Here is a 15,915-nt window from a genome sequence, read left to right on the forward strand (position 1 = left end):
TAGAGGTGATCCAGTGGACATAGTGTACTTAGACTTTCAAAATGCTTTTGACAAGATACCTCACCAAAGACTTCTGATGAAGCTTAGCAGTCATGGAATAAGAGAAGAGGTCCTCTTGTGGATAAGGGATTGGTTAAGAAGCAGAAAGCAGAGAGTAGGAATAAACGGACAGTTCTCCCAATGGAGAAAGTGGAGTCCCTCAAGGATCGGTATTGGGACCTGTAGTTTTCAATTTGTTCATCAATGACCTAGAATTAGGAGTGAGCAGTGAAGTGGCGAAGTTTGCTGACGATACTAAATTGTTCAGGCTTGTTAAAACAAAAAGGGATTGCGATTGGTGGCTTTCTCTGAAATGCTACCGGTTCCACGCGCAGGGCCAGCCAGACAGGCACAGCTTTGCAGTCTCAATGCGTGGATGAGACGATGGTGTCGGGTGGAAGGGTTTGGATTTGTTAGGCACTGGGGAACATTTTGGGACAAGCCGGGCCTGTACAAAAGGGACGGGCTCCACTTGAACCAGAATGGAACCAGACTGCTGGTACTTAAAATAAAAAAGGTGGCACAGCAGCTTTTAAACTGACGGAGGGGGGAAACCCGACAGGAGCCAAGGAAGGTCCAGTTCAGAATAAACCTCCCCCCTGGGATGAAGACCAAAGAAATGATGAAATTTTAAAAGGGGTAGGCCTAGAAGTAGGCATTGTGAGAGCAGGGGCACAGGATATCAATTCAGAAGGGCAAAATTACCACAGGCCAAACCACAAGTGCCAAAGACACTTGAAGAGAGACACTGCTTACAAGTGCCTGTACGCTAATGCTAGGAGCCTCCGAACCAAGATGGGAGAACTGGAGTGCTTGGTCTTAGAGGAGAGCATTGATATAGTGAGCACAGCGGAGACCTGGTGGAATGGAGAAAACCAGTGGGATACGGTTATCCCTGGATATCAACTATATCGGAAGGACAGGGAAGGACGTATTGGTGGCGGAGTCGCTCTATACGTGAAAGAAGGCATTGAATCCAGCAAGCTGGAAACCCCAAAAGAGGCGGACTCCACAGAATCATTTTGGGTGGTGATACCATGCCCCAGGAGTGATTTAATACTGGGAATGATCTATCGTCCCCCTGATCAGAATGCTGAGGGAGACCTTGAGATGAGATATGAAAGTGAGGAAGCATCCAAACTAGGAAATGTAGTAATGGGTGACTTCAACTACCCAGACGTAGACTGGCCGCATATGTGTTCCAGTCATGACAAAGAAGCAAACTTTCTAGATATTCTAAATGACTATTCCCTAGACCGCTTGGTCATGGAACCCACCAGAGGGACAGAGCAACCCTGGACTTAATCCTCAGTGGGGACCGGGACCTGGTGCGAGATGTAAGTGTTGTCGAACCGATTGGGAGCAGTGACCATAGTGCTATTAAATTAAACATATATGTAAATGGCCAATTGCCAAGAAAATCCAACATGGTCACTTTTGACTTCAAGAGAGGAAACTTCACAAAAATGAGGGGATTGGTAAAAAGAAAGCTGAAAAACAAAGTCCAGAGGGTCACATCACTCGAAAATGCTTGGAAGTTGTTTAAAAACACTATGTTAGAAGCTCAACTGGAGTGCATACCGCAGATCAGAAAAGGTACCGCCAGGGCCAAGAAGATGCCAGCATGGTTAACCAGTAAAGTCAAGGAAGCTCTTAGAGGCAAAAGGTCTTCCTTCAGAAAATGGAAGTCTTGTCCGAATGAAGAAAATAAAAAAGAACACAAACTCTGGCAAAAGAAATGCAAGAAGACAATAAGGGATGCTAAAAAAGAATTTGAGGAGCACATTGCTAAGAACATAAAAACCAACAACAACAAATTCTATCAATACATTCAAAGCAGGAGACCATCTAGGGAGGCGATTGGACCCTTGGATGATATGGGAGTCAAAGGCGTACTAAAGAATGATAAGGAGATTGCAGAGAAGCTAAATGAATTCTTTGCATCTGTCTTCACAGTGGAAGATATAGGGCAGATCCCTGAACCTGAACTAACATTTGCAGGAAGGGATTCTGAGGAACTGAGACAAATAGTGGTAACGAGAGAGGAAGTTCTAGGCTTAATGGACAATATAAAAACTGACAAATCACTGGGCCTGGATGGCATCCACCTGAGAGTTCTCAAGGAACTCAAATGTGAAATTGCTGATCTGCTAACTAAAATATGTAACTTGTCCCTCGGGTCCTCCTCTGTGCCTGATGACTGGAAAGTGGCAAATGTAACGCCAATCTTCAAAAAGGGATCCAGAGGGGATCCCGGAAATTACAGGCCAGTTAGCTTAACCTCTGTCCCTGGGAAACTGGTAGAAAGTATGATTAAAGCTAGATTAACTAAGCCCATAGAAGAACAAGCCTTGCTGAAGCAGAGCCAGCATGGCTTCTGCAAGGGAAAGTCCTGTCTCAGTAACCTACTAGAATTCTTTGAGAGTGTCAACAAGCATATAGATAGAGGTGATCCAGTGGACATAGTGTACTTAGACTTTCAAAAAGTGTTTGACAAGGTACCTCACCAAAGGCTTCTGAGGAAGCTTAGCAGTCATGGAATAAGAGGAGAGGTCCTCTTGTGGATAAGGAATTGGTTAAGAAGCAGAAAGCAGACAGTAGGAATAAACGGACAGTTCTCCCAATGGAGGGCTGTAGAAAGTGGAGTCCCTCAAGGATCAGTATTGGGAGCTGTACTTTTCAACTTGTTCATTAATGACCTAGAATTAGGAGTGAGCAGTGAAGTGGCCAAGTTTGCTGACGACACTAAATTGTTCAGGGTTGTTAAAACAAAAAGGGATTGTGAAGAGCTCCAAAAAGACCTCTCCAAACTGAGTGAATGGGTGGAAAAATGGCAAATGCAATTCAATATAAACAAGTGTAAAATTATGCATATTGGAGCAAAAAATCTGAATTTCACATATACGCTCATGGGGTCTGAACTGGCAGTGACCGACCAGGAGAGAGACCTCGGGGTTGTAGTGGACAGCACAATGAAAATGTCGACCCAGTGTGCGGCAGCTGTGAAAAAGGCAAATTCCATGCTAGGAATAATTAGGAAAGGTATTGAAAATAAAACAGCCGATATCATAATGCCGTTGTATAAATCTATGGTGCGGCCGCATTTGGAATACTGTGTACAGTTCTGGTCGCCTCATCTCAAAAAGGATATTCTAGAGTTAGAAAAGGTTCAGAAGAGGGCAACCAGAATGATCAAGGGGATGGAGCGACTCCCTTACGAGGAAAGGTTGCAGCATTTGGGGCTTTTTAGTTTAGAGAAAAGGCGGGTCAGAGGAGACATGATAGAAGTGTATAAAATTATGCATGGCATTGAGAAAGTGGATAGAGAAAAGTTCTTCTCCCTCTCTCATAATACTAGAACTCGTGGACATTCAAAGAAGCTGAATGTTGGAAGATTCAGGACAGACAAAAGGAAGTACTTCTTTACTCAGCACATAGTTAAACTATGGAATTTGCTCCCACAAGATGCAGTAATGGCCACCAGCTTGGATGGCTTTAGAAGAAGATTAGACAGATTCATGGAGGACAGGGCTATCAATGGCTACTAGCCATGATGGCTGTGCTCTGCCACCCTAGTCAGAGGCAGCATGCTTCTGAAAACCAGTTGCCGGAAGCCTCAGGAGGAGAGAGTGTTCTTGCACTCGGGTCCTGCTTGCGGGCTTCCCCCAGGCACCTGGTTGGCCACTGTGAGAACAGGATGCTGGACTAGATGGGCCACTGGCCTGATCCAGCAGGCTCTTCTTATGTTCTTAAATTGGGGGGGGCAGACCTGTGGCCCTCTTGAGTATTGGACTCCGGCTTCCCTCACCTCTTGCATGTTTATGGCTTGGTAGTAGTAGTAGTATAATTCAAATATTTTTATAACAATAATTATGAATAGTAGAAATATTCAGCTGTTTATAAGCTGAAGAATGTGCTTCTTAAATGATCATTTACTGTTTGTTGTGAGATGCATTTATGTTATACTAGGATGTATTTGCCACAATATGGGCATATTCACATGCTGCAGATCCTCTTTGTTGTTATTATTATTTATTGCACTTTTAGGCCGCCCTTTAGCAACAAGCTCTCAGGGCGGTGTACAACAAGATAAAATCCTTTCTCTCAGGCGTTCAAAGCTATGCGGAGCTTCACGACCAAACTGGAAGCCGTTTCCGAGGACCCGGCGCAACTCTCTGAGCTGGGTGAGCTGCCATTGGGGACGGGGGCAAGGGAGGGAGGAGCAGGGATTGGAGGGCCCGACCTGAAGTGCCTCTTCTGCCCTCTCTTTAGAGAAGGACGTCCAGGCTGCCTCGGCTGGCCCAGGGGCAAGTGCAGCTGCCAGCTGGGCTGGGTGGGCCGTGACGGGGGTCTCGTCGCTCACCTCAAAGCTGATCCGGACAAATCCTGGGGCACTGCAAGCTGCAGAACAGGCGCCTGAGGGGGCCCCAGCCAGCCCGACCCCAGGGCCTGCCAAATCAGGTCAGTGGAGGCCATGGGAGTCTTGGGGGGGTAGAATGGGGCAAGGTGTGTTGTATCGGACCAGCAGGTCCATATTCTGTGTGTGTGTCTTTGTACACCACAGTAATTCCCCTAGCTAATGGCTTCTACTGCTGGCCAAATATGGATGCTTTACCTCAGGCCTAGAGGCCAAATGTGGCTCTCCAGAACTTTCTTATCTGGCCCTTGGAGCTCTCTCCACCCTCACTGGTCCTTCTTGGCCCCCCGAGTGTGTAGAAATGAGCCTACTTAACATTTGCCTCTGGTCCCCTCCACCACTGACATGTGGCCCTCAGAAAGTTGTCCGGTAGAGAAAGCGGCCCTTGGGCTGAAAAAGGATCAGCCCCCATTTTACCCCTTATTATTATTTTTTTAAAGGAGATGGCCCACCGTCCGCCCCAGAGCAGACATCTCTCTCCGCGTCTGAGCAGTGGGACCTGGAGGAGGATGTGGCCGAGGAGGGAAGCACAGGAGACCAATGGGATGATGATGATTGGGGCAGTTTGGAGGTAAGAGAGAGAGAAAGTGGGGGCCCGCAGAAGCTCCCTGGAGAGATGGGAGGCTAGGCTTCTGTCCCCGTGCAGAGCAAGCGGGGAGAGGGGCTCAGCGGCTATGGCAGCACTTGCTTGCGTTCTGCATTGCAAGGGGGGCTCTGGGGCTCGGTTGAGGGGTCTCCCTTTCCTTCCTCTTCCTCTCTGGCTCAGCAAGAGGACGAGGAGCCGAAGAGGCGAGCCAGCCCAGATGCCTGGAACAGCCCAGGGTGGCCAGAGCCAGCCTCAGCAGCCAAGAACCCTGGAGGCAAGGGGGTACGTTCCGCAACACCCACTACGGCTCCCCTCATTCTCTGGGGTGGGGACAAGACATCCCTGGGGTGCCTAATGCCCCCCACACTTGTGCATCCATGCCTGCTTGCCCTTCTGGTCTCCAAGCTTGCCGTAGGAATGTTATTTGCCTATCAGCAGTCATGTGGACTAGAAACCTCCTCTTCTTTGAAAAGAAAACCCATGTTCGGTTCAAGTGCAGCGGTTTGCTTTTCTTTGTACTTGTAGCATTGTTCCCAGACCACCACAGCCACAGTGAAGCAGGAATCTGACTGGAGTGCCTCTGCCTGGGACCTGGAGCCCACATGGAACCACCAGAAGGGACACGGCTCCACCCCAGATGTGAGCTGGGGCAGGAGCTGCGAGAGGGACTTCCCCTCCACCCTGGCCCCAAAGTCTGCAGCAGCCCCACAGGAAGGGACCAGACTGGCTAGCGAGTATAACTGGGAGAGCGTCACCACTGCGGGCAGGCCGGACCCTTTTTCCTCCCTTGTTGGGAAGCCGCCGGCAGAGAGGCAGGTGCGAGGAGCCACAGGCGAGAATCTGCCCTCCCTCCCACACTTTCGCTTGAGTCGCCCAGGCCGGGCTCAGGGGCAGAGCAGGTGCCTGCAGAGCTTGGAAAAGTTACTTTTTTGAACTACAACTCCCATCAGCCCCAGCCAGCATGGCCACTGGATTGGGCTGATGGGAGTTGTAGTTCAAAAAAGTAACTTTTCCAAGCTCTGGTGCCTTGCATGCAGAAGGTCCCAGGTAGGGCTGGGGAGCTGCTGCCAGTCAGTGCAGAGAACACTGAGGTACATGCTGCAAACATGGCCTGACTTTGTAGAAGGCAGCTTCCCATTTAGGGAGCAGCCATGCCACTGTGCTAGGACACCCCAAGCAAAAGCGTGTGGGACGGGTCCAGTTCAGTCTCTGGTATCTTCAGGGAGGGGCTGGGAGCCATTGGAGAGCCACTGCCGGTCAGTGCTGGCCAGAGGTAGGTCACCTTTCCTGGCAGCAGTGAGGCTGGCCACCCCACAGCCACGCACGTACAACACTCCCTCGACTTCTCCATACAGATTTGGGAAGGAGCGATTTACGTCCCCATTGGGGCGGGGGGCTGCAGGGAGTGTCCAACCTCTCTGCTGACCCCCATCTGCACTCTCTTACTTTCCTTCTCGCTTCGTTGCTGCTGCTGCCGCCAGCAGGCTCATTGGGGTCTTGCTTGGATCTACCCCCAGGTTAGGAGCCGGCCACCCCTGGGGTGGACAGTAGCTTACCTTCCAGCCTCTAGGCCCCACTTTGGCCCATGAGGCCATTTTCCCCAGCCCACACCTCACGTCACATGTGGCAATAGCTGTGGGGCAGGTAGAGATGCCGCCATTTCGCCTGCGGGGGCACAGCTGATCCCTGCGGAATGCAGCTCTGCCGGGGTTTTCCTGAGCTGGCAGAACCTTGCGCTGTGGTTCCCAAGCGCCTGACAACCAGCCGGCCATCAGGTCCTCAGGGAAGCACCATGCGAGGGACTTTGACAGTGGGGTGGGGTAACCCACATGCCAACCATCTGACATCATAATGACATCAGGTGATTGACAGCATGTTGTCCTGCCCCTGGTCAAAGCTGGCCTGTGGCAGTGAGGACAGGTGAGGTTCCCCACCCCAGTGTAGCGGAATGGGCCAAAGAGCTGACCCAGGGAAGGCGGCATCCTGTTCCTCACCAAGCAAGCCTTTGCTCATCCATGCACAGGAAGTGCAAGGGGGTGCCTGCAGCCCACCTGGGCACCCAGTTGGTGGTCCCGTCTGACTGCCATTGTCGCTGCTTGGCTGTGGTTCAAGTGGGGGGGGGAGAGGAAGAGAAAAAAGTGCTGTCCCCCCCCTCCAGATTTCCTTCTCCAGGCCAGAGACGGGTCTCTTCACCTTGACCTCCCCCCCCGTCTTCTTCCAGAGACACATGGATGCACTGGGGGACTGGGGCCTCGAGGAGAACTGGGAGGCGCTGGAGTCGGACCAGGGTAAGTCATATGTCCTGTCCCCCGTCCCCCCCCATCGCAGCTTCCCTGGGACTGAACCGTGACGCAGGGCTCCCTTTGTGCCTGCAGGGCTGAGCAAGGCGGAGCTGGCGCGGAAGAAGCGGGAGGAGAGGAGGCAGGAGATGGAGGCCAAGCGTGCTGAGAGGAAGGCGGCCAAGGGCCCCATGAAGCTGGGGGCCAGGAAACTGGACTGACTCAGCCACACACCCCTTGGGGGGATCTTACTTTGCTGCAGCAGCTGCAGGGGGGGCAAGAGGGCTGTTTCTGGCATGTCTTTGAATCTCTTCCTTCTGGTAGGTTTTTTTTGGGGGGGGAGAGAGAAGGGGGGGCTGTTTGAGGTGGTGTTTGCTGCCTCCGTCTCCGCTTGCCAAGAACTGTTTCCAGGGCCCTGGGTGCTGTCTCCCCTCCCATGGTGCATGAGGCTTGGATTCCAAACGCCCAAAGGGGGGGGTAGGGGGGGAGAGGCACTTTTTCTGTCTCCACAGAATAATTGTTTTGTATAGGTTTCCAGTATGGCCAGTGTGTAATGTAATTCTCGCCTGTTTTATTGCTTTACGCAGAAGTAGACAAATAAATTAACTCTTTAACGAAAGGGCCCTGCACAAAACACGTCCTTCCCAGGCAGCTTCCCGGCCTGCCAGTCGCTGGCGGTGGCAGCGGGCAGAGAGGGCGGCTGCATCTGTGGCAGGGCAGGACGGTGGCAGACGGCTGCCTCTTCGCTTTTGCAGCTTGGGAGTGGGCAATGGGGTGCCTCCAGAGAGCAGGATCCAACTCCCATCCACCCCCACCAGCATGGCCAGTGGTCAGCCGGGATGATGCTGGAGGGGCCCCAAGTTTCCCTCTCCTGGTGCAGAGCGCGCCTCCTCTCTCTCACTCCCTAAGAATGCAGAAGTAGGAGGAGGGGGAGAGGCAGGCCTTGCGGATACGCAGGCAGGCAGACGGGTCCCTAGAGAAGAGCTCACAGCTGCTTTGCCCCCTCCTGCAAAGCCATGGTTTGGCTTATGATACTCCATAAGGGTTGTCTTGCTCGCAACAAACCTCTAGCTGTAAAGGAAGGACAAACCTTGGCTTACAGCTCATAGTTTGTTGGGAGTGCAACAACACACCAGCCTGGGTTTGCACAGAATGCTAAGTGAGACCATGGCTCAGTGCAAGTAGCGCAGCAGCAGGAGGAGGAGGGCCAGAGGAGGAGCAAAGCGGCCCCCATTTCCCCTCTAGGTACCCACATGCTGATGAAGGAGCAATGTGGTTTTGACCCTTTTCTTCCCCCCCCCCAAGAAAAGCAGCCAGCTGCACCGTCTTTGTGACTTTTTGCTGCATGTTTTTTTCTGGCTGAGAGGATGGCGCCGTTACCTGAGAGGGGCTCCCCCTGCCCCCACCAAGATGCAGCTCTTTGCTGACCATGTCTGGAGGTTGCCCCTCATGGCCGCTCCTCCTCCCACCACCACGACTCCGCTGCTGCCGGCGGGAGGGTGCCACCTTTCCCCTCTACTTAGAATATTGCAGAAGTTAGCGTAGCTTTTTAAAAAGTAAGCTTCAGGGTCTCTTAAAAAGGTTTCTGGCAAAGCAGGGGGTCCTGCAACTGTTGCTGCTTTTGCGGGGGGGGGAGAGAAGATAGTGGGGGGGGGCTGGTAGCACCCACCAGGAAAATGCCCTGAAGCAGCTTGGCCTGGCCTGCTGCCTTCCCTGAGATGCGGTGAGGATGAGGCAAAGGGTTTAGGGCATCATTGTGCAGGCTGGCTGGGACTGGCATTGATCGCCATCCGGCCACCAGCTCCAGGCCGCCTTTGAAGGCTGAAGTGCCACGGTCGCTGCTTCATGGGCCGGGGCTGCAGGGTCCAAGCGGCCTCTGGGTTTGTGCCACCCTCGCTTTGCCCGTTAGCTTCAGGCTGCTCCATCCACCAGGCAGGGACACAGTTTGTTAGGAGAGTCAGAAGCGGCCAGCTCTCCAGGCAGGTCTGCAGCCGGGCGCCAACAGCTTCCATCCCGTCATGTGGAGCTGGCACTTCCTGGGCATGGAGGAAGGCTCCGAGGTTGATCCAAGATCTGTCACAAGAAGAGGAGAAAAAGTCAGGGGAAGGGGGATCACGGAAGCCTCGAGGGGAGGGGAGGGGAGGGGGGGCAAAGGGCTGCCCTGGTAAGGCGGTCTTTCACCCGGTGCTGGCTGAACATGCCCAAGAGGGGCAAGGATCAACGCAGTCTGGGGCTGCAGGGAGGGGGAAACGGTGCACGGGGGGAACAGGAATCCAGGCCCAGCAGCTTCTTACCTCTGCCAGCACATCACTGCCAGCGCCAACGCCCGGCAGAAAAGCAAAGGAGTTGCCAGACAGAGAGCTGCCTGTCTTGTGCTTCACTGTGGAGGCAAGAGCACAGAGGGGGGCTGTTCAACATGAGGCAGGGACAGCTGAGGAATCGGCATCTCAACCCCCTCCCTGTGCTGGCACGACCATGGCAGAGCCCTGCTCAAGGGCCCAGGGCGAGGACACAGCCTCCCCTCTGCAGCCCTTCTTACAAGAAGAGGAGGTGGCAGCAGCAGCAGCAGCAGAGGCTCCTGGGGTCCTGTTTGCAGCGCCTGAGGCCGCGGAGGGCCGCCGGGTCTCAGAGAGGCTACTGCAGCGCATCCGAACTTGGGCCTCCTGCCTCTTCTCTTCCTGGGCCTGTAAGCAAAGACCATCGAAGGGTCAAGTTTGTGGGAGCAGGAAAGGAGGGGAGGGAGTGGGAAGAATAAGCACCGATGGGTCGGAGGAGCTGGAATCGAAGGCCGGTCAGATCTGCGTTTCTAACCGAGAGGGCCCAGATGCGGCATGCAGAATGAGCAATAGCACATCAGGCCTGCAAGAATACAGGCCATGCCTTTTCCTCCACCCACAAGCACAGCAGCTCACCACGTGCAGCTCTTGCAGCTGATGGTGCCTCTTGCTCGGCCCAACGTGGACCAGGTGGTTGAAGTTGCAGGGGCCGGAGATGAGCTTGGAGCGGAGGCTTGGGTCGCGCATCATCTCCCTGCAAGACACAGCACACCAGCAAGCGCTAGCATGCCTCCAAAAGGCGGGGGGGGGGAAGGTGCAGAAAAGGGGACAGAGCGACCTCCAATGGGGAAGGGGCCGTAGCCCAGTGGCAGAGCACTGGCCTCGATGCAGGAAGGTCCAGGTTCAATCCCCAGCTGCATCTCCAGGTGGGACTGGGAACGTCCCCCACCTGCAATCCAGCTGAGAGCCACTGCAGGTCAGTGCTAAGCTAGACGGTCTGACTCAGTATAAAGCAGCTTCCCAACAAAACACGTAATTAAAAATATTACAATAATTGAGCTAAGAGCAGCTGTCTGAAACACGAGGTGGCAGCAGTAAACCTGATAAAAGCCTGGCCAAAACCAAAAGCTTTTAACTGATGAAAAGCAGTCACGGAGGGGGCCCTGATGGATCGTCACTCGGGATTCCATGCACATACCCCATATCCACAGCTGTGCTGTGCCCAGGCAAACATGCCAACTCTGCAAACCTCTTGCTCGGTGCTTATTGCACCCTCCCTCCCTTGAGCCTCCGCCCTAGAGGAAAGGCCCCTTGGAAATGGCTCGCACAATGGCCTGTGTGGCCTCTGAGCCCTGAGCACCGCAGCAGAAATGCAGCCCTCGTGGGGAGACAGCCACAACCAGCCTCACCTCCTCTGGTGCTGCCGCTCTTCCTCGGAGATCCGGAAGGAGAATCGGCGCTTGTGCCTGGTCCTCACAAGGTGCCGCCGGCTGTTGTCTGTCATCTGCGGAATTTCAAACTCATCCTGGTCTGGAGAAAGTGTGGAGGGGGGGGGGAATTGGTCCAGATCACCAACTCTCCAGAGGCCCCATTAAGTCTACAGCTGGTTCCCCTGACTGGGCATATTGACTAATAACCATATTGACAAGCAAAAAGCCTGTAACCAGCTCTGAGTGACTCTCCCCACATTGCTTTGTCAATAATTCCTTGACTGAGCCTTCCCTCCTCGGCAGCTAGAACACTTAATAAACACTTGGTGCTGAAATGATGACCTGCCTGGGAAATGCACAAGTCCAGTATTAATCACTCAGGCTGAACCAGGAGATCAATTCCCTCTGCCCCCAAGAAATCTGAATAAAGCCTGCTTCCAGGGCGTTGCTATTTTGTGGGTGGGATTCGACTGTATACCAGCAAATTCAGCCTGCACAATTCAAGTGAATCTGGCATCCTTGTGCTCTAGTGCAATAAACCCCTCAAATCAGATGCTCTGCAGTAAGGAAACTAATGGGGAAACGCACTGGAAAGCATGGATGCCACAGAAGCTCCCTGCAAGCTTTGTACAAACTAGTCAGGCTCAATGCGCAACAAACAAGCTGTCTGGAAGCCACCTGAGCCCCGACGCACATTTTGTGGCAGTTCCCCTCACAGACTTTGCCGCCCCCCCTCCTTTACCTGCTGCCTTGCTTCTGAGGTAAGTCAGGCGGACCTTCTCGCTGCCAAAAGTACAGAGGGAGCCCTCGGGGTTCAGGGCTCGTACCTGGCCAGGCACAGACAAGATGTTTTATTTATTTATTTATTTATTTATGAATTATTTGATTTATATCCCGCCTTTCCTCCCAGCAGGAGCCCAGGGCGGCAAACAGAAGCGCTAAAAACACTTTAAAACATCAGAAAAACAAATTATAAAACACATTAAAACAAACATCTTTAAAAACATTTCTTTTAAAAAAGCTTTCAAAACATCTTCTAAGATTAAAAAAGGTTTAAAAAAGGTTTAAGAACATATTAAAAAGCAATTCCAGCACAGACGCAGATGTTATTCCAAGCCAGCCAGCAGGTGGGTCTCCCTGTGGTAGGAGCCACTCTTCACAAGGAGACAGTTCTGAGGGAGCAGGAGCCTCACGATGACAGCCTGGGCATCAGAGAAGGAGCCTGGAATCCATCCCAGTATCCCTGGGAGCCCATCAGTTATTTGAGGCTGAAACACTCCCCAATTTCTAGCATGCAGACACAAAACAGGGCAGAAGAGGATGGCTGCAATCCAGTGCACACTTCCCTGAGAGTAAGGCCCATGAATGAGTCTTACTTCTGACTGCACTTTAACTGATTAATTGGCCAGATCAATTGATTAAAAAACTGCTGATCAATTAAAAATATTTCCCTGATTAAGCATGCAGCAGATTTTTTTTTTAAAAAAATATTTTAGTATAAATATATGCCCTAAGTCATAAAATTTAAAAAGGATGATCGGGTCTTATCTTAGGGGAGGTGAGAATTGCCGTTCTCAGGGCTTCCCTATCAGTTTTTAAATCATTTTGATAACCTATTATTCAATTTAGTAAATAAATAAATAGACAAATTTGGAGGATCTACAAAAACCCTTTTGGCATCACAGTATCATAGTGGGGGGACCACAAAAAATTTGGCACCCTGACATCACAGCAGGGGCCCCACAGGAATGGTCAATATATTAAAAAACACACAACCTAGATATAGATATATTTGAACAAGCATTTATTTGAGGGAGGCTACAAAAACCTTGATTAACTTGCCTTCAGCTGTGTGTGTGCATGTGTGTGGGTTGGGTGTCCTTGGTCTGAACAAGGCCTTTTGAAGACCATCTAGGCCTCTTGGGACAAGCGGTTCAGAATCTAAGGCTCCTTTGCAGCAGAAACACATTCGTGTCTCCCCGATGCAGAGTCCTGTGTAGCCCAGCAGCTTACATTTCTGGACCAAATGAAGGTGGCCCCAGAAAAAAATAGCAACCGCTTCTTATATTTCCCCGGTCACATCTTTGACACAGCAGCTAAGCCACTGGCGGAGAAAATAAGCAATTGCCAGTTAAAGAAAGCCAAGCAATTTGGGTAGGGGCAGTAAGCTGCAGCGGTGGGGTGGGGGTGGGAACCTTGAACAACCCCCCACATACCTTTTTCAGAGAGACTGTCTGAATCCACTCTGCTTTCCTGGCGTCAAACACATCCACTGCGTCCTCACTGAATACTGACAGGTAAGGGGCACTGTAACCTGGAGCAGGAAGAGGCAACACAACATGGAGAGCAGCTTGCCAGTGAGGGGTGGAGGAAGAGAAGGGGATATCTCCCCTCGTCCACCCAGTGCTACAGCTGGCACTACAGCTGGATCTAGGCCCTTGGGGAGGCAGATGGACTCACAGCATCCACTCTTCCCCAGGCTCAGCGCCTGACTCAGACTCCAGCTGCAGAGTTCATTGCTTCTACACACACCACGAGTGTTTTCAGTGGTTGATCCATACCTACAAGCTAGCTGGAAAGGAGAATGACTACCTTGCAGGGTTGTTGTGAGGATAAAATGGGGAGGGCTGTATATGCATTTACATTCTATTAAGTTTCGTTTAAGTTAATATGTCCGCTGCTTGCTTGTTTATGTGCTTATAAAAAGTAAATATATATTTAAAAATGGGGAGGAGGGAAACCAGGTACGCCACCTTGAGCTCCTATAAAGAAAGGTGGGACATCGATGTAAGCAAGCAAAATAAATCAGTGTGGCCCAACAGAGGAGGTGCCCATCTCTGGATGTGGGCTCGAGTCCCACTGGCGTAGGGGCACTCTTCATTGCTGGGTGGGCCTGTGGCTCAGGGGCAGAGCATCTGCTTGGCTTGCAGAAGGCCCCTGGTTTGGTTCCTGATGGCATCTCCCATTCAGAACATGAGGCAGGAGGCGACAGAAAGGCCCTTCCCTGCCTGAGACCAAAGAGAACCCTGGCCACTGGGCTGGATGGGTCCAGGGGACTGACCTGCTATGAGGCCACCTCCTACATCCCAGCTGGAGGCATCTCAGCCAAGAGCCCAGCCCAAGCTGAGGGCCACTTACAGCAACTGAGGGGGGGTGCCGGCCACATCAGCTCCTGGGGGCGGCTCCTGCGCCCCTGCCCGTCCACGTAGAGGCCAAAGCCACTGAAGCACAGGATCAGCTCGCTCAGGCTGACTTCAACGGCTTTCAGAGCTTCCATCTGGGACACGGCCGCTGCCCGGGGATCCTCAGGGTGGGGCAGGCTCACAGGGGGGCCCTCGTTGAGCAGAGGGTAGAGGGAGAAGCCCGATGGGTAACCCACACAGAGACGGTCCCCCAGCACATCCAGGCACTGCACGTAGCCCGGAGCCTGGATCTCCTTGATGCGCCGGTGCGGAGGGCGAGTGGCCGTCAGCTGGAAGCAGAGGACCTGGCGACGGCAGGCCACGCACAGCACGGGGGTGGTGCTGCGGCAGATGAGCCCCACGGCCACAGCCTGGCAGCCCTTGGCCTCCACCACTTTGGCCCCTGGAGCCTCCGGGGTCTCCAGCTCCGCCCAAGAGAAGATGCGGACGCTGTGGTTCTTGCCGCAGAGCACCGAGAGCAGCTGGGCCTGTGGGGACAGCAGGAGCAGCTGGACCCGCCGGCAGTCCCCCACCTGCAGCACATCTGGAGCAGGGGAGGAAAGGGAGGGGGTCAAGACCCTGAGCAGAAGAGGCACCGCCCAGCCTCACTCACACAGGCCACTAGCCAAGGACATGAACCGCTTGTCCCCAGAGGGCTGGGAGGATTCCTCAGGAACTGCGCTCCTGCACAAGGAGGGTGACTGTGGGGTTGCAGGCCTGAAGCGGAGAATCATTTGGATGCGTTGGAACAGGCAGCGGAGGAACTGGAGAGAGCTAGTCTGGTACGCTGAGGAAGCAGGCTTTGGCTAAACGTTAAGAGAAACTTCCTAACTTGACAGGCTGCCTTGGGGGATGGGAGGTGGTGGCGGGGGCTGTCCTTCACTGGAGGTACTTAAACAGAGGCTGGGCAGCCATCTGTCAAGGATGCTGCACCTGCAAGATTCCTGCACTGAGCCAGGAATGAGCATTCAGACTAGATGACCTCCATAACCCCCTCCAACTCAAACACTGTATACAAATCAGCCGCAGCCTGCTCCAGGGGTGGACTGACCAACACCCTCTGCAAGTGTCAGCACTTGGGACCCCAGCACAAGGGTCTCATTCTGTGCACCGGTTCAGCTCCCCAGCCCACCCGCCCTCCTTTCACAAGCCCCAGGACCACCCCACAGAGCGCACCCCATGCCCCCTACCATTTGTCCGGAGATGAATCAAAAAGAGACCATCCTCTGTGCCCAGTACGATCCGTTCCCGGTCTACAAAAGGGAACGGCCACCATTAGACACACACCTCCCAGCTGGGGACTCAAAAAGTCTGCCCTGGCCCTCGAACAGCGCAGACGTGTGTGCCGGGCAGGGGCGCTCAGGGCGACTTTCCGTGCCCTCAGCACCAGCCAGAGAAGGCCAGCTGCCTTGGTTCCCCACGGCCCTCCTCCCTACCTATGATGGCTGCTGAGAGGGCGTGGGGGATGAAGGGCAGGCCGTTGTCATAGGCCTCCTTGAGGACATAGACGGCGCGGTCGTGGTGATGGTTCTCTCGCAGGATGCGGTGCAGCTCTGCCAGCACTTCCACCCACTTCCTCATCTCGCCCTCGCTGTCAGCCAGGAACAGCATGGAGCTGGTGGTCTGAGGGGAACTCAGCTGGGAGGCTGTCACCTGAGGGGGAGGTGCAGGTAAGGGGGGAGGGACAATCCAACCCCAGAGGGAAC

General features: G+C 53.2%; 2 protein-coding genes across 7 annotated transcripts in view; one reads left to right on the plus strand and one right to left on the minus strand.

Moving 5' to 3' along the window:
• The window catches only part of SCYL1 (SCY1 like pseudokinase 1), a 27,607-nt gene extending 19,667 nt beyond the window's left edge, over nucleotides 1-7,940 (plus strand). The window contains exons 12-18 of one of the 5 annotated variants that reach the window (XM_061606423.1): nucleotides 4,148-4,223; nucleotides 4,312-4,500; nucleotides 4,897-5,027; nucleotides 5,223-5,324; nucleotides 5,568-5,858; nucleotides 7,264-7,330; nucleotides 7,418-7,939. In XM_061606423.1, the coding sequence (XP_061462407.1) occupies nucleotides 4,148-4,223; nucleotides 4,312-4,500; nucleotides 4,897-5,027; nucleotides 5,223-5,324; nucleotides 5,568-5,858; nucleotides 7,264-7,330; nucleotides 7,418-7,542 (981 nt within the window). In that variant the 3' untranslated portion in view covers nucleotides 7,543-7,939. Of the gene's footprint in view, nucleotides 1-4,147; nucleotides 4,224-4,311; nucleotides 4,501-4,896; nucleotides 5,028-5,222; nucleotides 5,325-5,567; nucleotides 5,859-7,263; nucleotides 7,331-7,417 lie in introns of all 5 variants that reach the window. The other 4 variants (XM_061606425.1, XM_061606427.1, XM_061606424.1 and 1 more) reach the window with 4 other exon arrangements.
• Nucleotides 4,064-15,915, minus strand: part of CDC42BPG (CDC42 binding protein kinase gamma) — a 78,862-nt gene continuing 67,010 nt past the window's right edge. For both annotated transcript variants that reach the window (XM_061606421.1, XM_061606420.1), the window contains exons 28-37: nucleotides 15,646-15,862; nucleotides 15,400-15,462; nucleotides 14,166-14,753; nucleotides 13,244-13,341; nucleotides 11,770-11,854; nucleotides 11,007-11,127; nucleotides 10,234-10,351; nucleotides 9,861-10,005; nucleotides 9,616-9,701; nucleotides 4,064-9,394 (exon numbers count right to left, since the gene is read on the minus strand). In XM_061606421.1, coding sequence (XP_061462405.1) covers nucleotides 9,338-9,394; nucleotides 9,616-9,701; nucleotides 9,861-10,005; nucleotides 10,234-10,351; nucleotides 11,007-11,127; nucleotides 11,770-11,854; nucleotides 13,244-13,341; nucleotides 14,166-14,753; nucleotides 15,400-15,462; nucleotides 15,646-15,862 — 1,578 coding nt within the window. In that variant the 3' untranslated portion in view covers nucleotides 4,064-9,337. The remainder of the gene's footprint in view (nucleotides 9,395-9,615; nucleotides 9,702-9,860; nucleotides 10,006-10,233; nucleotides 10,352-11,006; nucleotides 11,128-11,769; nucleotides 11,855-13,243; nucleotides 13,342-14,165; nucleotides 14,754-15,399; nucleotides 15,463-15,645; nucleotides 15,863-15,915) is intronic.

This window comes from Rhineura floridana, chromosome 22 (genome assembly GCF_030035675.1).
Source record: "Rhineura floridana isolate rRhiFlo1 chromosome 22, rRhiFlo1.hap2, whole genome shotgun sequence".
Classification (NCBI taxonomy): Eukaryota; Metazoa; Chordata; class Lepidosauria; order Squamata; family Rhineuridae; genus Rhineura; species Rhineura floridana.